Raw genomic sequence first — 27,339 nt, 5'->3', positions numbered from 1 at the left:
TTAAATTGGTAATTATTGTCATTGTTTGAATCTTTGCAGGTGGGCGATTTCTATCCAAAAGGTAACTGTACTGTGTTACAAAAGTGTGTCATGGTAAATAAAACCTTCGTATTGGTACCTATTCAGCCGGCGAAAATCTGTAAAGTAGATGAATTGTGCACATCGAACAACTTTGGAATATATGATTGTACAAAGAATTCTAGTAAGTTTTGATTGTGCAACGTGAATTTGACAATCAGCACTCAGTCTTCAAAGACACAGTGTAACAAATTGACTATATCAATCTATGTTATGCCATATGCAAATATAAGACACATTAAATCTCAAAGTCACAAACACTTGATAAAACAATGGTGTACATAACTTAAGAATAACACTTGTATCGCATATTTGCCAGCAGACACTCCCTTTAAAACTAGGACTACAATAAGCCTGTACGCTATAGTCAGCATATCATAATACGCATGCAATCATATCGTACTACCTTGCAGTAGAAGCAAGCAATTGTCCATATACAGTCATCTTTAAGATTGAAGCAATAGGTTTCCGGTCATGAAGTTAGTCGGCCATGAAAGAGATGAAATAGACTAGAAATGAAGCACACAGTTAAATAACTGTGCTGTTAATGAGTCTAACAGATCTTTAAAAGCACCTTCATCTTCTGAAAGCGAGACTATAAGAATGAAAAATTAGAATTAATATGACGAATGTTGACCAAATAGATATTATTATACCCCACGCAACGAGTTGCGGAGGGTATAATGTTTTTGACCCGTCCGTCCGTCTGTCCGTCCGTCTGTCCGTCCGTCTGTCCGTCTGTCCGTCTGTCCGTCCGTCAGTCCGTCAGTCCTGTTTCTTGTCATCGCAACTCCTCTCAAACCACACAACAGAAATTCACGAAACCTTTTTAGATAATAAGGACATACTATGTAGTTGTGCATATCGACAGTAAATTATGATTCAATTTTTTTTCTAGGAGTTACGCCCCTTTGAACTTATTTGCTTCAATATACCTCTGCAACAGTTTGTCATCGCAACTCCTCTGAAACCACACAACAGAATTTCATGAAACTTTGTAGATAATAAGGACATACTATGTAGATGTGCATATCGACAGGAAATTATGATTCAATTTTTTTTAGGAGTTACGCCCCTTTGAACTTATTTACTTTAATGTACTACTGCAACAGTTTGTCATCTCAACTCCTCTGAAACCACACAACAAAATTTCATGAAACTTTGTAGATAATAAGGACATACTACGTAGATGTGCATATCGACAGGAAATTACGATTCAATTTTTTTTCCAGGAGTTACGCCCCATTGAACTTATTTGCCCAATATACTACTGCAACCTTTTGTCATCGCAACTCCTCTCAAACCACACAATAGAATTTCATGAAACCTTTTCAGATAATAAGGACATACTACGTAGATGTGCATATCGACAGGAAATTACAATTCAATTTTTTTTCTAGGAGTTACGCCCCTTTGAACTTATTTGCTTCAATATACCTCTGCAACAGTTTGTCATCGCAACTCCTCTGAAACCACACAACAGAATTTCATGAAACTTTGTAGATAATAAGGACATACTATGTAGATGTGCATATCGACAGGAAATTATGATTCAATTTTTTTTTCTTATACAATTTTTTTTTCTTACAGTTATTTTATTTCTCCAGTGATAATGTGGGGACGTGGGGTATGTGAGCGTGCTCACTAAGGTTCTTTAATTCTGAAAAATGTTTTGCAAAAACGACACATTTTAAAAAAATAATAATAATGATATCTGATATCAGACGGCTTGTTTAATCTATTCAGTATGTTGAATTACTGAAAATGAAATGAATTTAAAATTTGTAATACAATTTCTATATACAAGTATTTTATTATATGTAATTTGATTTTTTTTTGCATAAGAAAATATTTAAGTTTGATTTTTAAGCTTTTTCAATAAAATTTTGTTGACCTGGGTCTAATTAGAAGACGTGCGGAGACCTTTTCAATCGTAAACAGAATTGAGTTTAAATCATTTTAATAGCATTATGTGAAATAAAATGTTTGTGCTTTCCTGATTAAGGTAATTCTACGAAAATTGCTTCCAACGCAATATATATATATATATATATATAAGTGTTATTTTCATTCTCATACATCAAGTCAATTGCTTTCACTGCTGCAAAATGCGCATTTGTACGTGTAAAGTAGGCTTATATAAAGATTTTTATTATCATATTACCAGTAAGTCAATTTCGTGTTTGTTTTTCAATAACAACAGAAAAAATTCAAAAAGAAAACTTATCATTTTTGCTAACACTGCTTTAGAACTTGAAGACATCTCGACCACTACCAGAAAAAAAATTGCAGCTGTATCATCCCAAATCTCATCACTTTCGAATAAGTCAGTAACAGAAAAAGAGGAAGTATTAAAGACGGAATCAACTTCAAAAGAAGACAATTTTCCAGCCACTACAATTACAGTGAATGACACTTTATCGCCATTTATCCCTGTTAAAAATCGAGCGAATTTACTTGCGAGCACTCAAAGCACTTTACAGGATCACACAACCAAATACACGACATCTGAAGCAAAACAATTTACTCGAAATTTTGCAAACATAACGGAAGATAACAATTTAGAAGCAACAACGACGAGTGAGTCAAATATTTTTTCAAAGCAACAAACGTCTTTAATAACTGAAGAAGCTCTAACTGAGGTTACTACATTAAATAATACGAGTCCGGTCAATGGTGAATCTCCAGTTGAAAAACATGAAAGACATGAAGTTACAGCATCCAGTTTGAATTTAACAACAGAGGGCCAACACATTGAAACTACTACTGCTAACACTGTCAATATAAATAGCAAACAGAAAAACGAATATGAAACAACAAGTGAATCGGTTGGGATTACAAATTTTATCTTCACCACAAACACTGATTATGAACAATTAGATAAAACCACTACTAGTTTAATTGAAAAACTTCAGTTTCATACTATGTCGGCAATAGAAGATACGACAGTCGAAACACATAATGAAAAATCGAGTACAACGGCAGATATATTTGGTATAGACGCAGCATCAATATTGAACACAACAACATATTCGCTTACCACAATTACGGACCATACAAAACAGAGAACTAGAATGTCTACGCCACGGATGTTGACAATGTCTGAAGATCTATCAGAATCAGGTATATTGTAAAATAGTCCTTGTCAAATTTGTTTTTGTCTACTGAATTTATTTTCTCTGTAATAATAAAAAGGTTTAATTGTATTACCATTCTAAATGAGCTGTGACATAAGGAAAAAACGAGCATTGTGATATATCAGTTACCAAATAATAAACAAAAGGAATGTTTTGTTTCAACGACCAAAGGATAAATTTTTGTAGTTTGTATTTTACCCATATGTTGAACCAGGAAGAGAGAGGCCGGAAAAGTTTTGTGCGCTTTTAATAGAAAAATCTGGATAAAATATTAAATGAGCATTAGCTATCAAATTCATGTTCACCGATTTGACTCAAATTCTTATATTCGACTTATATTATTTTAGACTTTTTATAACATACTAAAACGCATATCCAAATTATAAAAAGTCTAAAATAAACAATTTACGATGCATAGGCTCGATAGTATAAATCAGCATTTCGTGTGTATTTTAGTCTAGACGCCATCTAATTAACCATCGAGGTGATCTCCGAAGACTGCCGACGGTAATATAACCCGATATAAACATAGATATAAATAGATTGCGAACTCGTGCAATTGGACTTTTCTAGGTCTGTTTGATTTCATATTATAGGTTAAGCAAATATGTTAATAATCGTTTTTTATAAATATAAAATAAGAATGAGTTTTTCTAGATCGAATCAGTCAACCAAATGGTTTAGTCTTGTTTTACTCTCAATGTTTACATTATTTTCCATTAAATAAGTAAACACGCCTAGTTCATGCGTAACCCATCTCTAGCTATAGGGATCAATTAAAGTTCACATGAATACGGATTCAATGATGTCGAATTATTCACTTGCGAGAGAATAATTCATTAGCAATGTTTATTTGCTTAATTTGACATAACTGAACCAAACTGGCTGTTAAAAAGCGAATTATTATTTCACTATTTCACTTTCATTAATGATTGAACAAAAAAAAAAAATGTCATTTTTATATCTCGTAGCTAATGCCCCTTTAACAATTGAGAAATTCATTTTATGTGAAATTTTAAAAGGATGGAACACTTGCCTCTCATTTATCATACAACGTAAATCATTAAATGATATTAGAAAATCAAATTACAAGATCCTTTAAAAACTCAACTATTATGACGTATTGCTGATTGATCTTTTTTGGGGAAAATATAATGTAGAGATGTAAATCTAAAAGTTAACTTTGTACGTCAGAAGCTTTTATAATATGACATTGATCATTATTCGTAGTAGACGGCGGTTGGTCATCTTTCAAATCATGGTCTGCATGGACTCACTGTAGCCGAAGTTGTGGAGGAGGAATGAGGGAGAGAATCCGGTATAGATCTTGTACAAAACCTTCACTTATGCATGGTGGCAAAATATGTAACGGACTTGATAAGGATATCGTTTTTGAAGATTGCAATACCATGAAATGTATAAGTGAGTATTTATCAAAACAACCTTGAAGATCATCATGTGATTTTGCATTAATACTTGGTTTCCGTCTGTGAACAACTACATCCAATAATTCAGCCTTCTAAAATGAGCAAACCCATACCGTAAAGTAAAATATGAAAGGTATTGAGAGCGGAAAAATATACGATAAAATGCAGAAGAAAAAACTAACAAACCTTTAAATATTAATATAGTGATCAATTATGACATACAACTACCAGAGACAGCTCCTGGCTTTGGCTGTTTTGAAAAGTATGTAACTGTATAAATGGTTGCATTAATGTTTGCTACCTACGTCTGCAGTCTTATTCCTTTACCAAATACTTGCATACTCTGATTGGCTAACATTTCAATGACTTTTTCCGTCCTTTCTTTTATTGTCGAAAATATTTTCCTGAGAACCGCTGCATATGGGACATGTAGAAAATAAACATAATTGATCAAAAGTGGTTAACAGGCTTAAAAAAAGTCTTATATCTTAAGTTCCGCTAGGAAAAACATTATGTGAAGATAATTTTAGTACGAGCAGGCCAATGTGAGCATTGGAAACTGTACTTCTTGAGGAAAGCTCTATCGATTTAAACAGATAAGTTCCATGTTTAAAATTTATGTTTATTCCATCGGATGTTCTGTTATTAAAAATTCCTTTAGAATCATTTTCATCAGAACTGTCGCAATAGTTACAAACTATATATATAATATATGGAAGAATATTTGTGAACTGGCGACTAATAATTTTTCTTGGTGCAATTCAACCAACCCATATATATATATATATGTTTAGTCTAGGTGGCCGAGTGGTCTAGAGCGCTAGACACTGTGCAGGCGGTGTTGTCTCGATATCCCAAAAGCATGAGTTCGAATCCCGGCTAGGGAAGAACAAAAATTTGCTTCCGCAATATATATAATTTCTCTGAATATCAGCACAATGTTAAATCTGCAAATTTGCGGAAGCAAATTTTTGTTCTTCCCTCGCCGGGATTCGAACTCATGCTATTGGGATATCGAGACAACACGGCCTGCACCGTGTTCAGCGCTCTAGACCACTCGGCCACCTAGACTGAACTAAAAATTCAGCTTTCGGTGGCCTAGTGTTACCTTTCCTCGTCGGTAGAATCTAGAGTTGTAACACAGTACATGATATATTAGGCATGAAGATGGAATTGATTGCAGATTAGCTAAGTTATCTGTACTAAAGGATCGTATGATGCAGTCACAGAAATAATTAGTTTGATAATTACGTCTAAACAAGTGATAACTCTAGGACAGTTCCACCCATTGGATCACCAGTGAAGGTGATACACGGCTGAAAACACATATTATATACGTATATATATATTAATTGTCGAATTCTGGATATGGGGTACTAATTTTTGCATGTTTTGTTTGCGGTGTACCATCTTTTCCGCAAGTTTATTGTTTTCTGTTTGGTATTAAATCAATAGTTAAGATCCATTTTGTTACATCTGGTGATCCGTTTATTTGACAATCGCCAATGGCAGTCAGCAGGGTTTAAGAACATCCGTTGCTCGACCTGCTAGTCAAATGCGTTTTGTTAAAATATACTTTTTCACTTTTTTTGTCTTTTGGAAAATGTTGTTTGTGCTGTATTTAGACCCCTCTACCAAGAAATTTGTTTTGCATGCACACGTCTAAAAATATGCGTGTTTTATCCAACGCAATCATAGGTTTGAACGTTGTTTTCAATTTAGAATTGTTTATATATATATATATATATATATATATATATATATATATATATAAGTCTAGAGATTTGCACAACGATACTAATATAAGATGGTATTATACGAAGATGTTGTTAATAAATCGTGTTGACAAATATTTCGGCTTAACAAATAGCCTTCTTCGGTGTCAATTATTTTAACAATACTGATAACATGTATAAAAATAGCTCAATAATACAGGTAAGTTTTGGTCTATTGATTTAATCCAAAATCCTGAACATCATAATATAAAACAAAACTCAATACTCAAATATACGTGACTGTGTATATTTACAACCCAAAATGAGTGAACAATAAAACTTAGTATTTTTTATTGATGCCGTTTGGATGATGTACATTTAGTTCCTTTATCCAAAAGCTTTCCCGAACCTGTCGCTGGGCATCACTCCAGTGAATGTTATGTTCAATCACTAGGATCTTCATGCGGTTAAAGTCATCAAGTGTGTGACCAGACTGTCTGAAATGCTGAGAAACTGGGAGAAGTGGCTTCTTAGAGATATCACTCCTATGGCCATTGAGGCGTTTGTGGAAAGGCTGCTTTGACTCACCAACATATTGGAGGCCACAAACCGAACATTCTAGAATGTAAATAACATTCATACTTTTGCAGTTAACATTGCAAAATATCTTATAGTTATTTTCGGTTGCCTTACTGTGAAAAGTTGATGAGTGATGCATCTGTAGGCAGCATTTGCAGCGTTTTTCATCACACGAACGACATTCTCCAGAAGTACTTCTATTATCAGACACTTCAGCCCGCACCAGCAGGTTACGCAGACTATTGGGTTGCCTAAAAGCTATCATGGGAGGCTCGGGAAAAATCTTGGATAGTTTGGAATTCTTTTCAACTGTTTTCCAATGCTCACGAATGACACCGAAGCTGTTTTTGAGAGATGGGTGGTAAGTAAGAACACATGGAGTCCTTTTATTTTTCTTTTTATATTTGTATTCTAACAGTTTACTCCTTGGAATAGTTTCCGCTTTCTGAAAGCCTTTTTGGATAGTTTTGTGTTTGTAGCCCCTTCTCTTCAAGCGGGTTTCGAGTTGACGTAGTTGTTTTTTTGTTGTTTCTGAGTTGGAACATATTCGCTTGACTCTGAGTGCCTGACTGTACGGGATGCTCTTAGTACAATGAGCAGGATGGCAACTTTTAGGGGACAGATATTGGTGAGTGTCAGTAGGCTTAGAATATAGATCAGTGGATATGATGCCATCTGTGAGCGAGCTGGAGGTATCGAGGAAGGTGATTTTGGATTTAGATTTCTCATGAGTAAATTTGATACTTGGATGTATGTTGTTGGCATGAGTGATGAATGTATCTAAATCCTCGTCACTTTTATTCCATTTCATATCCACATCATCTATAAATCTAAACCAGGAAAGCGGTTTTTCGATGGAAGATTCAAGGAGTTGTTTTTCTAATTTGCCCATAAATACGTTGGCATATGATGGAGCCATTTTGGTGCCCATAGCAGTTCCATTAACTTGCAGATAATGGTCTCCATCAAAAGTGAAGTTGTTGTTTTTGAGTACCAGCGTGAGCATTTTGACCAGGCATTCAGTAGGTGGATATTTCACTGGTCGGGAATTCCAAACTTCTTTACATGCATCAATGCCATCTGCATGTGGAATATTCGTGTAGAGGGAGGTGACGTCCATAGAGACAAGTGTCGTGTCGGAGGGGAGTGGATTTAAGGCCTGCAATTTTCTAAGATAATCGGTAGTATCTTTGATGTGAGATGGTAAGTCCTCAACATGTTGACGAAGATGGAAGTCGACGAATTCCGATATTTTTTCCGTCGGATGACCGTTCGCTGAAACTATAGGTCTTCCTGGGTTATTGGCCTTATGAATTTTAGGTAAAAGATAAAATCTGCCCGGTTTTGGATTTTCTGGTTTCAGATATTCTAGAGTCTTTTCATCGATGAAACCATCGTTGTGCATTTCTACCAAACTATCAGTTATTTCTCTGCTAAAAGATGTAGTAGGATCAGAGTCTAGTTTTTGGTAGAACCTTGCATCGCCAAGTTGTCGTTCAGCCTCTTGAATATAGGCAGATTTATCCATGACAACCACTGCACTGCCTTTGTCTGCAGGTTTAATGACGATATTGTCGTTAGATCGTAAGTTTTTCAGTGCAGTTCGTTCTTCATTGGTAAGATTGTCAAAAGGTTTATTGTTATTTCTAGTATTTCTAATAATGTCCGACTTAAAATTGTCAATAAATGATTCCAAGGTGGCATTTTTGCTCGGTTTAGGGATCCAAGTACTGTTTTTTATAAATTTGTAGTTGTTTTCGTCTTCTGAAATTTCTGAGTCGCTATCCGAGCATCTGTTGTTGTTCTCCTTCGACGCGAAATATTCCTTAATGCGTAGACTTCTGGCAAAATTGTCAAGGTCTTCCGACAATTTAGTTTCATTGACAGGGGTAGGTAAAGGACAGAAATTTAAGCCTCTCGAGAGAAGAGATGTTTCAGCTTCCGTTAACTGGTGTTTGGAAAGATTGACCACAATGTTGGAGGGCGAATCAGTCTCTAATGACCTACGTTTAAAGCGCCTTACTCGTTTTCTCTTTTTTTCAGATGGTAAAGAAGGATTGATATGTTCGATGCCATCCCTACGGAATTTTCTTTTCTGCCTTTCACTCAAATTTTGAGATTGTATGGTTGTTATGTCTTTAAGGCGAGCACTGATAGCATCACAATTGTCAGATGTGAGATCTTTTTTGCAGCGATTTGAAAGGGTGTTAAATTCGCCAGTAAGAGTTTTCAGATATTCTTCGCAGTGTTGTTTGAGGAGGACCATTAACCGCTTGGAACAATGGTAGAGGGTTTGATCCCATTTGCGAAGTAATGTGTTGGATAAATTGCCAGGTGTTTGTGGCATTCGTCAACATGTTGAGGACTTACCATCTCACATCAAAGATACTACCGATTATCTTAGAAAATTGCAGGCCTTAAATCCACTCCCCTCCGACACGACACTTGTCTCTATGGACGTCACCTCCCTCTACACGAATATTCCACATGCAGATGGCATTGATGCATGTAAAGAAGTTTGGAATTCCCGACCAGTGAAATATCCACCTACTGAATGCCTGGTCAAAATGCTCACGCTGGTACTCAAAAACAACAACTTCACTTTTGATGGAGACCATTATCTGCAAGGTAATGGAACTGCTATGGGCACCAAAATGGCTCCATCATATGCCAACATATTTATGGGCAAATTAGAAAAACAACTCCTTGAATCTTCCATCGAAAAACCGCTTTCCTGGTTTAGATTTATAGATGATGTGGATATGAAATGGAATAAAAGTGACGAGGATTTAGATACATTCATCACTCATGCCAACAACATACATCCAAGTATCAAATTTACTCATGAGAAATCTAAATCCAAAATCACCTTCCTCGATACCTCCAGCTCGCTCACAGATGGCATCATATCCACTGATCTATATTCTAAGCCTACTGACACTCACCAATATCTGTCCCCTAAAAGTTGCCATCCTGCTCATTGTACTAAGAGCATCCCGTACAGTCAGGCACTCAGAGTCAAGCGAATATGTTCCAACTCAGAAACAACAAAAAAACAACTACGTCAACTCGAAACCCGCTTGAAGAGAAGGGGCTACAAACACAAAACTATCCAAAAAGGCTTTCAGAAAGCGGAAACTATTCCAAGGAGTAAACTGTTAGAATACAAATATAAAAAGAAAAATAAAAGGACTCCATGTGTTCTTACTTACCACCCATCTCTCAAAAACAGCTTCGGTGTCATTCGTGAGCATTGGAAAACAGTTGAAAAGAATTCCAAACTATCCAAGATTTTTCCCGAGCCTCCCATGATAGCTTTTAGGCAACCCAATAGTCTGCGTAACCTGCTGGTGCGGGCTGAAGTGTCTGATAATAGAAGTACTTCTGGAGAATGTCGTTCGTGTGATGAAAAACGCTGCAAATGCTGCCTACAGATGCATCACTCATCAACTTTTCACAGTAAGGCAACCGAAAATAACTATAAGATATTTTGCAATGTTAACTGCAAAAGTATGAATGTTATTTACATTCTAGAATGTTCGGTTTGTGGCCTCCAATATGTTGGTGAGTCAAAGCAGCCTTTCCACAAACGCCTCAATGGCCATAGGAGTGATATCTCTAAGAAGCCACTTCTCCCAGTTTCTCAGCATTTCAGACAGTCTGGTCACACACTTGATGACTTTAACCGCATGAAGATCCTAGTGATTGAACAGAACATTCACTGGAGTGATGCCCAGCGACAGGTTCGGGAAAGCTTTTGGATAAAGGAACTAAATGTACATCATCCAAACGGCATCAATAAAAAATACTAAGTTTTATTGTTCACTCATTTTGGGTTGTAAATATACACAGTCACGTATATTTGAGTATTGAGTTTTGTTTTATATTATGATGTTCAGGATTTTGGATTAAATCAATAGACCAAAACTTACCTGTATTATTGAGCTATTTTTATACATGTTATCAGTATTGTTAAAATAATTGACACCGAAGAAGGCTATTTGTTAAGCCGAAATATTTGTCAACACGATTTATTAACAACATCTTCGTATAATACCATCTTATATTAGTATCGTTGTGCAAATCTCTAGACTTATATAATTTTTTCCTTATCTGCACAGTATCGTCTATTCTAGACGATCCGGTACATAGTAAATTTGCTGGTTGGTCCTTTTTATAGACTTCTATATATATATATATATATAGATTGCCTAACAATGTAATTTTAACACACTATTTAGTATGTAAATATAAGAATGTTTAAAATATTTACAAAATGATGAAAATAAACGCAATATTTCGCTAGACTAACTAGCTTTATCAAGCGTGCATCTATCCAGGTGAAATCGGATGTAGATGATAAGAAACTTTTGCAGCTCAATGTATATGTTGCACTTGAATTTAGCTGCCTTGAAAATAATACATAATTTGGATGAAGTTCAAGATTTTTACAAAATTGGTAGTTGAAGTTAGCAACGTCCATTGGCCAATATTACAGGATAAAAAGGACGATGCTGTGTACTAAATTATTCTTTATCTTTCCTGTATCTTTTCTCATCTTTTTCGTTAAGACCATCAGGTTCTAAAGTGTGGAGTTGGTGGATCCAAAAATTTTCTCTTCTCCTTCTCGCCGTGGTGTCCCACTCGGTGTTGACTTCTATGATTTGGAAGGTAACATTATCAAAAGAATGTTTCGTTGAACGAAGATGTCTTGTGAGAGGACAGTTTTTGTTGGTTTTGTACCATGAACGATGGTTATTGAGCCGAATATTAAATTTGTCCATTGTTTCTCCCACATACTGAATGCCACATGTGTCACATGTTAATATATAAATTGAGTTCTCCGTTTTACAGTTGGAATTTGAGTAGATGGTATACTTTTGTTTAGTAACGGAGCTGATGAAAGAACTGCTTGTATTGGCAGTTCCTTCGACCACATTGTTTGTAGCAACCGGGAGATGGAGTAGGCTGCTTTGCTAATACAGATGTCACTAATTTGTCACGGATGTTTTAAGGTCTTCTGAAGGCCATGACTGGTGGTGAGGAAAATACTTTTTTAAGATTTGAATCATTTTCTATAATTTTCCAATGCTTCTGAACAATGGAAGACACATTTTTAAAATCAGGATGGTAAGTGAGTACAAGGGGTGTTCTGTTAGCTGCTTTATTCTTATCTTTGTACTCTAGAAGTTCTTGGCGACTAGTTTTGTTTGCTCTTTCGAAAGCGCTATCAATGATGTTGTTATTGTATCCTCGAACAACTAGATGTTTACGTAGTTGTCCAAGTCTAGCATTTTGCGTATTTTCAGTAGAGCATATTCTCTTGATTCGCAATGCCTGGCTGAATGGGATGCCACGGGAGCAGTGTTTAGGATGGTAACTTTTAGGAGAAAGAAATTGATGTTTGTCCGTTTGTTTGGTATGAAGGTCCGTTATAATGGTTCCGTTCTTGATGTAACTCGTAGTGTCGAGGAAGTTTATTTTCTCCATAGATGATTCATATGTAAATTTTATTGAATGGTGGAAAGAGTTACAGTGTCCTAGAAATTCATTAAGATGTTCTTGTGAATCTGTCCATTTGAAATCAATATCGTCAATGAATCGGAACCATGATAAGGGCTGGTATGGAGCACTAGCCAAGAGGCGTTTTTCAAGTTGGCTCATAAATATGTTGGCATATGACGGGGCCATTTTTGTGCCCATACTAGTACCGTCTATCTGGAGATAATGTTTTTCATTGAAAGAGAAGTTGTTGTTCCCTAGCACTAGTTTCAGAAGTGTAACAAGGCACTCAGTTGGAGGATTTTTTTCACTACGGGTGTTCCATACCTCTTCACACGCTGCTATTCCTTCGTCTTGTGGAATGTTGGTATATAAAGAAGACACGTCCATGGATGCAAGTATAGTATTGCTTGGTAGAGGATTGAGGCTTTCCATTTTCTTTAGATAATCAGTCGGATCTTGAATGTAAGAGGGAAGTTCTTTCACATGAGGTCTTAGATGATGGTCTAAAAATTCTGATATCTTTTCAGTTGGATGACTATTTGCTGAAACAATTGGTCGACCTGGATTGCCCGTTTTATGTATTTTAGGCAACATATAGAATCTTCCGGCTTTTGCTTCGTTCTCAAGAGGTCGGAGATAATCAAAGGTGTCATTGTCTATATGCTTTTTGTCGAACATCTCTTGAAGGATGGTGTTGATCTTTCGAATATTATTTAGTGTTGGATCTGTGGTTAATTGTTTATAAAAAATGGAGTTTGAAAGTTGGCGATTTCCCTCTGCTATGTAATCTGTTTTATTCATGACAACCACAGCGCCCCCTTTGTCGGCAGGTTTTATTACGATATCCTCGTATATATATATATTGTTTATATATATATATTGTTTATATATATATATTGTTTATATATATATATATATTAATATTAAAGGTTGTGAACCTTTATTTGGTTCAAAAACTACCTGATGGGCGTTAAAACCCAATACTGCTATTAACTCCAATGTATTTTTCTGTTGATTTGATTTTTCTTTAATCTCAAGGTTTTTGCACATGCTCAGGATATGGTGGGTTCCATTACAACACACCTGATGGCGCAGATATACATTTCATGCGAACATCTAAATATATCTTGTGGGAGTCTACATTTCAAAATGATCCATGTTCATTTAGAGTTGAAACGAAAAACAAGAGAAGATATGGTTATAAGCATGCTTTCTACACTCTGTTGATTGATTTATATATTGTGAATACAACAATTGGCATACTGCAAAACGAAACTACTATGGTAAGTTTTGTTTGTTTATTATCTCTGAATATAGTACCTTAATCAGTGACACAAGTGCTAGTCTAGTTTTACAGTTCTGAAGAAAAATAGGTTATCCCCAGGTTATCCAAGCGACGAAAAACATATTTTGTTTGTGAATAATGTAACCTCCTTAAATCTAAATCCAGTAAAAAAATTGAAGAATAATTACATCCATTCTAGATACGCATACACAACTATGAAAGCATTCATATAGATAACTGTTAGTATTATATCCTTACGTCAGTACTTTTCAACAGAAGGTTCTTATACCTTTATACTCAAAACCACTAACAGCCTTCGACCCGGACCCTATAACGTCTGGAAACAATAGATGCTTACATATTAAAGTTAAACATTCATGTTCAAACAAACAGATTCTGCATACTCACATTTTTATCATTTGAGACAATATGCGCAATTCCTTCCAAGTAGACAGTAATAGTTATATTTTACTATTATTTTCTGTCCATATCATTTTATTCGATATGTATGATGGCTCGAAGCTGTTATATTTTTACGTATGTAGTTAAATTTTGAGTACATATTGTGATTCAAATTACCAACATTCTACGAACTCCGAAATGGTCTTTGTAATGCGGTTTCTCTGAGAGAAAATTAAATTATTTTGAAAGTCATTTCTGATGCAAACATTTTATACCCCTAGTTTTGACATCTTTATTATCTGGTCCTCTCCTCGTCAAAACAGCACAAATGGTAAATGAATTATAATTATTAATGACAGCAACATGTTCGATATCATTCCAAATATATTTGTACTTCCATATTATCATTCTGTGTGTCTCAATTTGAGGTTGAGCTACTTGAAAATATTCAAGAAAGTATAACAATTTGGACATTATTTTTGGAAATTAACAATTTCCTTGTTGTAAAATGATTTCTATGGAAGAATGAAAACAACATGTTATAAACTTTTGGAAATTCGGGAACATAAAATAAGTACGATCAGCTAAAATTACGGTTTTGATTTTATACATATGATAGATTACAAAAAGGACACCTCCTGTAATCAACTCTGTACACTATCATTTAGAATATTTAATAACTGCCAGAATGTCGCTATCAATATTTCAAAAAAAACGCGATTCAACCTTTTCGTCACCAAAATGTTCGAAAAGGATACTTTAAATGCAAACAAAAACAATTAATTGTAAATAATTACTATATATACATGATTCAACTTAGCAGGCATTAAAAAGTAAAATAATAAAAATACCGAACTCCAAGGAAACTTCAAAACGTCCCTCATCAAATGGCAAAATCAAAAGCTCAGACACATTAAACGAATGGAAAACAACTGTCATATTCCTGACTTGGTACACACATTTCCCTATGTAGAAAATAGTGGATTAAACCAGATGTTATAGCTAGTTAACCTCTCACTTGTATGACAGTCGCATAAAATTCCATTAAATTGAAAACAATTTGTGAACAAAACAAACAGACATAATAGGAAAATACATTATTATAAAAAAAAAAAATTTTTGTAGTTTTACCAAAAAAAAAATTAACATTTATAAAGAGAAAATTTACAAAACATAACAAAATAATATGTCATGTCAACATAAAAGTGCTGATAGCTGAAAAAAAACATGAATCGGCCAAAAATATTTATAAAGCATTAACAAATTTTATTATAAAAATTAAATGATTACAGGAAGAGTACAATTGTCTAATCTATGATATGTAACAAAAACCAAGATGTTTCTACAAGCAGGCAATGATTGCCGTGGCCGTATATGGCACACTTTTTTTTCTCAATTTCAATTAAACATGGCGAGATCTTCTTCTATCATGTCGTCCAACCGAAATTACATAATCGATTAATCGAAATCAAAAATACTGAGAATACCAGCCTCTACAATTTCAAAAAGCCAAACAAAAATAAGACGTATTATGGTTACATGGAATTTCTTATATGATAATTATCTGGCAGCTGGTGACCTACCGGTTTTTTTATGACGAAAATTAAGGAAACAATGTAATAAGCTTTATTAAATATACAGATATTCATAATCCTTGAAAAGGTTTGCAAAATCCCTGATCTAGAAAATATTTGTATGTTTGCTTTAAAATAAACACACCTGCATGTTGGACTTGTACCTTAGGTAAACGGCATAGCTATAGAACTACCAACAGTACTGGTAAATAAATCCATAGAGATAACAAGAAGTGGAAGTTTCATCACTGCAATTCATTCCAAATGTAACATCAGAGTCCAGTTTGATGGTGATCATATGATTAACGTAAAGGTTTCTAAAAATCTTTTTGCTGGAAAGTTATCTGGTCTTTGCGGAAACTGTAATGAAAATAAACAGGATGACTACCAGACCAAGTCCGTAAAAGTTGTTTCTGGGATTGATTGGGTGGACAAAGTTTTTGATGATGATCAACCATTCTTTAAGTAAGAAAATGTACAATTATAGCTTGTGATCTTTTCAAGAAACTTTAATTATTTGGCGTTTTGTCTTTTAATTATATTCTAGGTAAACTATTCGTTTTTAGTTTATCGTTACTCACAGCTGCTTTAGTACTCTTTGACGTAGAATTACATTGACTTCCCTTTCTTTTCAAAATGAATATTGTGTGTATTACGCAAAAGGTTTTATTTGCTGAAAAAAAATTAGAGATTGTATATTTTGATTTAATATATTATAAATCAGTTTAAGCGATTGAAAAAAAAATGTTTACGTTATTTTGGATTAAATATCTGGCAATAGAAAGCGTAATTATATACCTTGAATTGTGTTAATGTTCAATCTTCTCAACAGTTTAGTTGGTGTTCATGTCCCACGTAAATGTTTGGTAAAAGATCAAGAACGAACTAAGAAGGATGATTATTGCTGGTACCTTATATCAAAAACCAGTCCATTCAAGTTTTGTAGAGAATCAAAGAAAGTAGATTTTGTCAAGATGTACTCTAACTGTGAATTTGACGTTTGTTTCTCCGATCAGGATAATGCATATTGTCCAACATTACAGCGTACTGCATTTGAATGTAGTCAACATGGATATATAGTGAAATGGAGAAACTTAAAGTTTTGTCGTAAGTCTTTAACTGTTATGAAAATGTTTACCAAAAAATGTTTTGATATAGACAGACATGCGCTAGTCACCTTTGTAGAAAAGCTTTTCATTATGAAGGATCAATAAAGGCAACAGTAGTATACCGGTGTTCGAAATTCATAAATCGATTGAGAAATTTGTGTGTCTTTTGGTCTTTATTCGTATTTTGTCATGTCGTTGTTAGTTTCTCTTCTAGTTATGGGTTTGAATATCCGATTGGTATATTCAGACTCCCATTTACGCATAAAATATATCAAATGTAAGGAAAACCAAGTAAAATAAAAGTATTTTCACTGTCATTTGTATCTTTGAAAATTATCAGAAAATGTCCTATTTGTCGATAGACAAAAACTGTTTCGACAGAGTTATGATGAACAACGACTGAAAATCTCTATAACTTTACAATTTTTCTTTGTCTTATCTCACTACCGACAATGTGGTACACTATCTTTAGCTACCAGAATACTCCTCTGATCCCCAAGTGTCATTTAGGCTAAGTGTGGATTCTTATGGTATATGATGCATGCATATCAGGAGATGGTTACTATGTCGACGCTACCGGTTTCTGTCCTTTAAGAGTTCATGTGCGTTTTTTTGTGGGGGAGGAGGGGGGCTTGTTTGCCTTGATTGGTTTCTTTTTAATGTATTTTTCAGATTTGAACATCGGTAAATGCTATTACCTGAATTTTATGTGGTATCTTTGATGAGTTTTTTTTAACCTTTAGGTTGACGCCACTGCTGTTGGACGTTTCGTATTCAATGGTATCACTTGCACAGTAATATGTTTCTGTGCTGTGTGAAATATTATTGATACGGGCATTTTCGTTAATATATAGTTATATATAATGTTGAATTATTCGAAACACTAAGGGTTTGCTATCCCTGGATATAGGACTTTGAAAAGACAGATTTAGCACGTCGTTTTAGAAATTTTTTGGTTTTCAACTTTTTTGACTATCACTGATGTTTTATATGTAGGCAAAACCCGCGTGTGGCGAATGCATCATAACCTTACATCTTTGATAAGTTTAATGTGTATTTCATGATTAAACTACATTTAAAACGAAAAGGGATAAAAAAAAGTAAATCAAACATAAAAATATACATGGGAATTATCCAACAGAGTATTTTCAACCTCTAAGGTCATGTTTTTCAAATGAAATGTCGATCGCATAGCTTATCCTCTCATATTTAGCAATTCTTACAATACGTATTGGAAAGGACAAGTCAAGCTTGCCTTAGTTTAACTTTACTAACAGATTATCAACATACAATAGATACACTACCAATGATTTTACAGCCTTAACTTGCAAAGATGATTTTGTCTACAAAACGTCAGTGTCGTGTACAAATACATGTGACAATCCCACAGCCACTCAGAATTGTCAGGATCCACCTGTCGACGGCTGTACATGCCCAGATAAAACCTATCTAAAAGGCGGTAAATGTGTAACTCTAGATAAATGTGGATCATGTTATCTAAATATTGAAGGCATATCATCAAAATTGGCAGTAAGTGTTACTTTTTTTAGTGTTTTTTTTAAGCAATTGAAAATTAGAATACATACAAAACCTGTAGATAAACATAGGTGTTAAACTAAGTTTCCTTATAGACAACTTAACGTATGTCTTTAAATTTAATAGTTAACATTGACATAATTTTTGTTATCAGAAAGAAGAACCATATTTTGGAATTGTCCCGTGATAATTATTTGCCATATTATGGATATAACACTGGACTATTGCACCCTCTGGATTTCTTATTCTTAAACGCTAATCATCTGTTTGGTAGAAGTCTACAAGACAAATTGAACACCAGTGATGTGCTTCACCAGTCAGTAAAATGGGTCTTTTTTCAGCATTGCATTCTTAGTTATATTATTTCACAATGTATCGTGTCTATCCGTTACAATCTGGTCGATTTTGTTTCCTGAATATCTTATTTGCCTTTCAAACTTTCTCATCCTGTTTTATTGATAAAGAACTAACATTAACGAAGGGTTTATGAATTATGTGATGTCATAACTAAAGGGTTTAACATATATCGATGCTTACTTCTTATCACTTGATATGACTCATAAACGTTTTAAATATGAGTTACGCGACGGGTGTTTCTTGTTGCGCAGGAACTGCTGAAAAATCCTTTGCGCCTTAGTAAGTCCTCAGTTTTGTTTGTTTTATAGAGCTCGTGTTGCTCAGTCATTAGTTTTCTGTGTAGGTTTTTGCAAACTATACGTCTTTTTATGTTTCTATTTAACCCTGAAGTTGTGTCTGTTTTGTAACGACTAATGGCCTATGATTGCTGATTGGTATCTTCTCCCTTTTTTATTGATTAAAGGACAACATTGGTTCAATACGAATATCAATTGAACGCTTGTGTAATCTTAATATATTCTATGTTTTATAGGAAACGAACATCTTTGTTTAATAGCCCTTTTCTTACCAAATGTAAGATTTTATGTGCCAATTTTCTTACTCGAACAAATGAGGTTTACATATCTTATTAAAAGACAATATCTACGGTTTTCACTAAAAAATAGGCTTGACATTTTTTTCAAGAATAAAGTACATTTTGTATTGAAATTACGAATGAAATATATTTTGGTGTCAATCGTAACGTTCTATTTGCGATACTAAAATTGCTATCAATAGATTGAATTGTTTTCGGTACGACAAAAACTCCTATTAAAACCCGCCCATATTAATATAATTTAATAAATGCACAGGCGTACATACTTCTATAATGATTACACGTGATTTCCAAAACAAAATTGAATCGTGGTAGACCGACACTCTTCAAGAATTGGACTAAGAAAGAAATAGAATAGAAGTTTTAGCAATATATGCCTGAAACCATGATTAATATAGGAAAAATGTGAAACAGGTACATGAGTGTTAAGGCCGGGAAAACGAAGTTGCTAAAGCCTAACTAGCACGTGAAATTTCCTATAAACAAATGTTGTCAGCAAAGAGGCCTAATAAATGTTACACAGCAGAATAACTCGTATAAATAACAAAAAGCAAACTTATATGAAACATAAGAAACTACCACAACAGGCATCAAAATATATTTCAAATATTAAACCAACTAGTTTTTACAGTTTGTTCTTATGTTGTGATGTTACACCAATGTCCAGGTTAGGGGAGGGTTGAGCAATCACAAACATGTTTAATCCCTCCTCATTCTTTATTTGCCTTCCCCAAGGCAGGAGCCTGTAGTTCAGTGGTTGTCGTTGGTTCATGTCTGTCATATTTTTTTTTCGTAAATTATTTGTTATAAATTAGGCCGTTAGTTTTCTATCTTGAATTCTTCCACATTTCTATGTCGGACCTTTTATAGCCGACAATGTGGTATGGGTTTTCTCATTGTAGAAGGATATATGGCTGCCTATAATTGCTTACATCCACTTCATTTCAAATCTGGTGGACAGTTGTCTCATTGGCAATCATACCACATCTCCTTATTTTTATAATGATAGATTATCAATATATTATTTATTCATCTTTCAATGTGTTTTTAGTCGGTAACATTGACAATGTGCAAGAAATTCCAAATATGTCTGTAATAACAATTACCCCTTATGTGCCTCATCATGATCCGCTCTATATAGAAATCCTTACCGATTTGCATACGATACTTTTGAATTGATATTATTTCTTATAATAGATTTCTCTTTCTTACGTTCATCAGAATCCTGACAATGACATAAAAAATATTTTGTCATTTGTATCTATAAATAATGCGGCTGTTCAGTGATCACCTCAAAACCTGAATTTCTTAGGTACTGCTTCTTTCTTTAAATTGGAAATTATTGTCATTGATTAAACCATTTCAGGTGGGCGATTTCTATCCAAAAGGTAACTGTACTGTGTCACAAAAGTGTGACATGGTAAATAAAAACTTCGTCTTGGTACCTATTCAGCAGGCGAAAATCTGTGATGTAGATGAATTGTGCACAGCGAACAACTTTGGAATATATGATTGTACTAAGAATTCCAGTAAGTTTTGTTTATGCAACGTGAATTTGACAATCAGTACTCAGTCTTCAAAGACAACAGTGTCACACATTGACTCTATCAATCTATTTTAAGCCATATGCAAATATAATACACATAATATCTCAAAAGACCAAAACACTTGATAAACAATGATGTACATAACTTAAGACTAACGCTAGTATCGCATATTTATCAGCAGACACTCCCATTAAAACTAGGACTACAATAAGTCTGTACGCTATAGTCAATAAAATTGAGAATGGAAATGGGGAATGTGTCAAAGAGACAACAACCCGACCAAAGAGCAGAAAACAGCATAGCATAATACGCATGCAATCATATCGTATTACCTTGCAGTAGAAGCAAGCAATTGTTAATATACAGTCATCTTTCAGATTGAAGCAATAGGTTTCCGGTCATGAATTCAGTCGGCTGTGAAAGAGATGAATTAGACTAGAATTGAAGCGCGCAATTAAATAACTGTGCTGTTATTGTGTCTAAAAGATCTTTAAGAGCACCTCCAACATCTGAATGCGAGACTTTTAGAATGAAAAAATAGAATTACTATGACGAATGTTGACCAAATAGATATTATAAATTCTGAAAAATGTTTTGCGGAATGAACACATATAATAATAATAATGATAATAATAATAATAATATCTGGCGGCTTGTTCAATCCTATTCATCATGTTGAATTTCAAATTAAAGTGAAGTGAATTTAAAATTTGTAATACAATATCTAATCAAGTATTTTATTATATGTAATTGTTTTTTTTTCCATAAGTATATTTAGTTTGATTTTTAAGCTTTTTCAATAAAATTTTGTTGACTTGGGTCTAATTAGAAGATGTTTCCAATCGTAAACAGAGTTTTAATCATTTTAATAGCATTCAGGTAAATAAAAAAATTGAGCTTTCCTGATTAAGGTAATTCTAAGAAAAGTGCTTCGAACGCAATATATATATATATAAAGTGTTATTTTCATTCTCATAAATCAATTCATATGATTTCACTGTTGGAAAATACGCATTTGTACGTGTAAAGTAGGCTTCTATAAAGATTTTGTTTTTATCAAATTACCAATAAGTCAATTTCGTGGTTGTTATTCAATAACCTTTTCATTTCTTATAGCATATGATACACAGAGACAGTCGTTACACGAAAAACCAGATAATTCGGCGAAAGCCTTTACATCGAAAGATGGTATTCCAACTTTAAGTTTTATCAAGGCCACAAAGAAATATGTAACCATCAAAGCATATAATGATGTTAACACAACATCCGTGTCAGAGCCAATAACTAACGACTTGAAAACATCGAAAATTGTTCGCCAAGAGACTACGATAACAAATCCATTCACGTCAATAGACAGTATCACGCATCAATATGCTCAAGAGATGTCTTCAACAGCAATAACAGAAAAAGAGGCAGTATTAAAGGCGACTTCAAAAGAAGATAATTTCCCAGCCACTACAATTACAGTGAATGACACTTTATCGCCATTTATCTCTGTTAAAAATCGTACGAATTTCCTTGTGAGCACTCAAAGCACTTTACAGGAACACACAACCAAATACACGACATCTAAAGCAAAACAATCTACTGTAAACTACAGAACGGAAGATAAGAATTTAGAAGCAAGAACGACGAGTGAGTCAAATGTTTTATCAAATCAACAACTGTCTTTAATAACTGAAGGAACTCTAACTGAGGTTACAACATCAAATGATACGAGTCTCGTCAATCGAAAGTCTCCATTTGAAAAAGTTACAGAAAGACATGAAGTTACAGCATCCAGTTTGAATGTAACGACAGAGGGCCAATACATTGAAACTACTACTGCTAATACTGTCAATCTAAATAGCAAACAGAAAAACGAATACGAAACAACAAGCGAATCGGTTGAGATAACAAATTTTATCTTCACCACAAACACTGATTATGAACAATTAGATAAAACCACTACTAGTTTAATTGAAAAACTCCAGTTTCATACTATGTCGGCATTAGAAGATACGACAATTGAAACAAATAATGAAAAATCGAGTACAACGACAGATATATTTGGTATAGACGCATTATCAATATTGAACCCAACAACATATTCTCTTACCACAAATACAGACCATACAAAACAGAGAACTAGATCGTCTACGTCACAGATGTTTACACTGTCTGAAGATCTATCAGAATCAGGTATATTGTAAAATAGTCAATATTTGTTTTTGTCTTCTGAAATTATTATACCCCCGCTTTAAAAAAGTGGGGGTATACTGTTTTACCTCTGTCTGTTTCCGTCAGTCCATCCGTCAGTCCATCCGTCCGTCCCATGAATACTTCGTCGCATTTTTCTAATGACTACTTGACAAGGATTTCTGAAATTTGGTTTCAGGGTTTATATAAGTAAGTTACACCGTGTGATGCTTTTTCAGATTCATCACTCAACAACTTCCTGTCTACCGAACACTTGTATTATTTTACACATGATAGCCAAGTTGAAAATTTTCGTCGAATTTTTCTCAGGAACTACTTTACAAGGATTTCTTAAATTTGGTATTAGGGTTTATATAAGTAAGTTACACCGTGTGATGCGTTTTCAGATTCATCACTCAACAACTTCCTGTTTATCGAACATTTGTATTATTTTACAAATGATAGCCAAGTTGAAAATTTTCGTCACATTTTTCGCAGGAACTACTTGACAAGGATTTCTGAAATTTGGTTTCAGGGTTTATATAAGTAAGTTTCACCGTGTGATGCGTTTTCAGATTCATCACTCAACAACTTCCTGTTTACCTAAATATTTCGGCGGGGGTATCATCAGTGAGCAGTAGCTCACAGTTTTACTTGTTTTCTCTGTAATGATAGAAAGGTTTAATTGTGTCACTATTTTAAATGAGCTGGTGACAGAAGTAAAAATGCAGCATTGCGATATATCAGTCACCAAATAATAAACAAAAGGAATGTTTTGTCTATTGTTTCAACGACCAAAAGATAAAAATTTGTAGTTTGTAATTTTTCTATATGTTGAACGAGGAAGGGAGACGCCGGGAAAGTTTTGTGCTGCTTTTAAAAGAAAATTTCTTGATGAAATATTAACTATTGAGAAATTCATTTTATGGGAAATTTGATAAGCTTTTTTCCGATTAAGGATAGAACACTTGCTGCTCATTTCTCATACAACGTAACTCATTAAATGATATTAGAAAAAATCAAATTACAAGAACACTTAAAACTCAGCTATTATAAATCATTGCCGATGGATCTTTTTTTGGGGGAAAAGATATCGTAGAGATGTAAATCGTAAAGATAAACTTTCACGTCAGAAGTTTTTGTAATATGAAATTGATTATTCGTAGTAAACGGCGGTTGGTCATCTTTCAAATCATGGTCTGGATGGACTCACTGTACCCGAAGTTGTGGAGGAGGATTAAGGGAGAGAACCCGATATAGATCTTGTACAAACCCTTTGCCTTTGCATGGTGGCAACAAATGTAATGGATTTGATAAGGATATCGCGTTTGAAGACTGCAATACCCTGAAATGTCCAGGTAAGTATTTACTAAACCAGCGTTATGGTCTCATTGGAAATTTCGTCTCTTGATGATTGTCGTCGTCCTTTAACTTTAACAAAAAAATCTTCTCCTCTGAAACTACTTTACCAAATGAAAACATTTTATTGGGTTATTGAGCTTAAATGACAATTGTTTCCAGGTTTTTTTTCAATTAAAATATTATCTTGAAATCGAAAAGATAGAAAGAAACTTTAAAGCAAAAATGATAAAAAAAAACAAGATATACAAATAAGTCAAAAAAGAGGGACGAAAGATACCAGAGGGATAGTCAAACTCATAGATCGAAAACAAACTGACAACGCCATGGCCAAAAATAAAAAGACAAACAGACAAATAATAATACAGATGACACAACATAGAAAACTAAAAACTAAGCAACACGAACCCCACCAAAAACTGGGGGTGATCTCAGGTGCTCCGTAAGGGTAAGCAGATCCTGCTTCACATGTGGCACCCGTCGTGTTGCTTATGTTATCACAAATCCGGTTAATAGTCTAATTCGGTAGGTCACATTCGTGAAAAGGGAAGGGTATTGTAGTTACGACATAAGGAACATATCCGATATCATCTGTGAAACGGTTATTCAATAACGGTCAGCCAACTCGTGATGGCCTCCGTAAAATTTACGAAGGGATGATTTCAACTTCACCATTTGGATTTCTTGGTTTAATAGCTTCCTTGTGAGCAGCAATCCTCTATCAAGGAAATCATGATAGGAAATACAAGCCCGGGAATATCGTATCAATTGGGAGATATATACTCCGTATGCAGGCTCTGCTGGAATGTTGCTACATAGAAATGGAAAGTTCACAATTGGGAAGCTGAAATCATCTCTCTTTTTCGTAAAGTTTTGTTTCCAACCGACCCTCATTGTCAGTGTCTAGATGTAAGTCAAGACATGGGGCAGACTTAATTGTATCTGTAGTATCCTTTATCTCTAGTTCGATGGGATAGATTCGTTCAACATAGTCACCAAATTTTGTATTATTTAGTGAGAGAACATCATCTTTATAGCGCAACGTAAAGTTAAAGGATATTGCTAACTTCTTATCTTTCTTCCTAAGAAGTTCCTGTATGAAGTCAGCCTCATAATAATAAAGAAACAAGTCGGCAAGAAGAGGGGCACAATTGGTTCCCGACAGTCTGTTGAAAAACACGTCCTCCAAACGTAACAAATATGTGGTCAATCAAGAAATCAAGCATCTTGATAATGCCAGTTTCAGAGAATTTTTTGTTTGAATCAGAGTGATTCTTTACAAAGTAGGATTTATCCCTCCCCAGGACAAGATACTTGTATCTACGTTCGCCATTCTTTTTAATGAAACATAGTAATACCAACTCTTTCAATTTGTCTTTTAGTTTGGAATGGGGAATACTTGTGTAAAGTGTCGAAAAATCAAATGTTTTAATACTATAGCAAGATGAGAGAGTCTTAGATTGTATCTACTCTAAAAGATCTTTGGAATTTTTTAGTATTCACATCTGATTCACACCACCTCTAGAATAGGCAGTTTCACAATAACTTTGGAGCCCGGCTTTGATTGTTGATAAAATAGATGATAATAATTTAGAAAGAGGTTTCGTGGAGCACTTGGAAGACCGAGCAATATACCGTTGTTTGTAAGGACATTTATGTAGTTTAGGTATCCAATACAGTGATGGAAGATCCAGTTCTTCATCTTTGGTTGAAATCCCAAAGGAACATAGAACAGACCTATGATTATCCAGGATTTCCTCTTTGGTAAGTGTCGTGAGGGTATATGTTGAGTTTCCAAGTGAATTGTCAATACCTAATTCATTTATCAAGCAGTTTATGTAATGATATTTACACACAAAAACGATGTTGTTTGGGGCTTTATCTTCGGTGACAACAACATATTTGTCATGGAGGTAGGACAAGTGTTTTGCAACATTTGGGTCTTTAAGAAATTGACGTAGCGTGGGTATTGATAGGCCCATTTAGTTTCTTAATTCTGATTTGTATCAACGACCTCACAGCCTTAATCCATTCGGAAAGAGTATATACGTCTTCTTTCTCGCGTTTAGCCCATTGCCTGGCATAATCCTCGACTGAATCCATCAGTATTTTGAAGTTGTATTTCCAATGATGGATTTAGACTCACGATATTTCGGACCTTTGGATAACAAATTTCGTAGGGAAGTGTTATTGACAATGTTGAGGTCTCCGGTAATAACGTGGCCAGCCGAATTATATGTGAATTGGGAACTAGCACAGGTGCAATCAGGAGGTTTAGACTTGAAGTCATCAATGGTGAGATCCCGCAAAATGTGTTTGTAATTGAAAATTTTAGTTGCAATTGGTTTGGAATAGGTATAAATTATTGGTACAGACTGATCTTTAAAATAAGGAGGTATTTTCGACTGAACTAATTTATGATGAAGGATATTGCCTAAGTTGACGCCATCGAGACCTTTGTTGGCAAAGGGAAGTTTAAGAAAAGATCTTTTCTCTTTTTCATCTTTTCCAATGCGAACTGGTCGAAATCTTCAAGAGACCTTTTAATTAAAAAAAAACTTTTGTAGAAGGAAAGAAACTTTAAATAAAAAATGATTAGCAAGACAAGATCTACAAATAGATCAAATTGGTAAAAATCGTCAGTCCGATTTTCATATGTGATATTAAAATGACGATCTTAACCATTTTTTGCGTTCATAAAAAAAGTTAGGAGATGTGGTATGATTTCCAATGAGACATGTATCCACCAGAGTTCAAATGGCGAAGGCAAAAGCAATTATAGTTCACCGTACGACCAACACAATGAGAAAATCCAATACCGTATATTCAGCTATGCAGGCCCGACTTGAAAACATTGAAATATTTTAAACGAGAGAACTTACAGCCTAATCTATAGAATACAATTTACGAAAATATATATAAGACATAAACCAACGACAACCACCGAATTACAGGA

The 27,339-nt window shown here is 34.4% G+C and overlaps 1 protein-coding gene across 4 annotated transcripts in view; it reads left to right on the top strand.

The window, feature by feature from the left end:
* Positions 1-27,339, top strand: part of LOC127704699 (zonadhesin-like) — a 66,809-nt gene that overhangs the window by 24,338 nt on the left and 15,132 nt on the right. For all 4 annotated transcript variants that reach the window (XM_052208868.1, XM_052208857.1, XM_052208847.1 and 1 more), the window contains 10 exons: positions 40-202; positions 2,329-3,201; positions 4,446-4,637; positions 13,480-13,724; positions 15,872-16,167; positions 16,535-16,809; positions 18,130-18,341; positions 20,666-20,828; positions 21,963-23,027; positions 24,191-24,382. In XM_052208868.1, coding sequence (XP_052064828.1) covers positions 40-202; positions 2,329-3,201; positions 4,446-4,637; positions 13,480-13,724; positions 15,872-16,167; positions 16,535-16,809; positions 18,130-18,341; positions 20,666-20,828; positions 21,963-23,027; positions 24,191-24,382 — 3,676 coding nt within the window. The remainder of the gene's footprint in view (positions 1-39; positions 203-2,328; positions 3,202-4,445; positions 4,638-13,479; positions 13,725-15,871; positions 16,168-16,534; positions 16,810-18,129; positions 18,342-20,665; positions 20,829-21,962; positions 23,028-24,190; positions 24,383-27,339) is intronic.

This window comes from Mytilus californianus, unplaced genomic scaffold (assembly GCF_021869535.1).
Source record: "Mytilus californianus isolate M0D057914Y unplaced genomic scaffold, xbMytCali1.0.p SCAF_1, whole genome shotgun sequence".
NCBI lineage: Eukaryota > Metazoa > Mollusca > Bivalvia > Mytilida > Mytilidae > Mytilus > Mytilus californianus.
The sequence above is the reverse complement of the archived record's forward strand: the minus strand, read 5'-3'. Positions and strand labels throughout refer to the sequence as shown.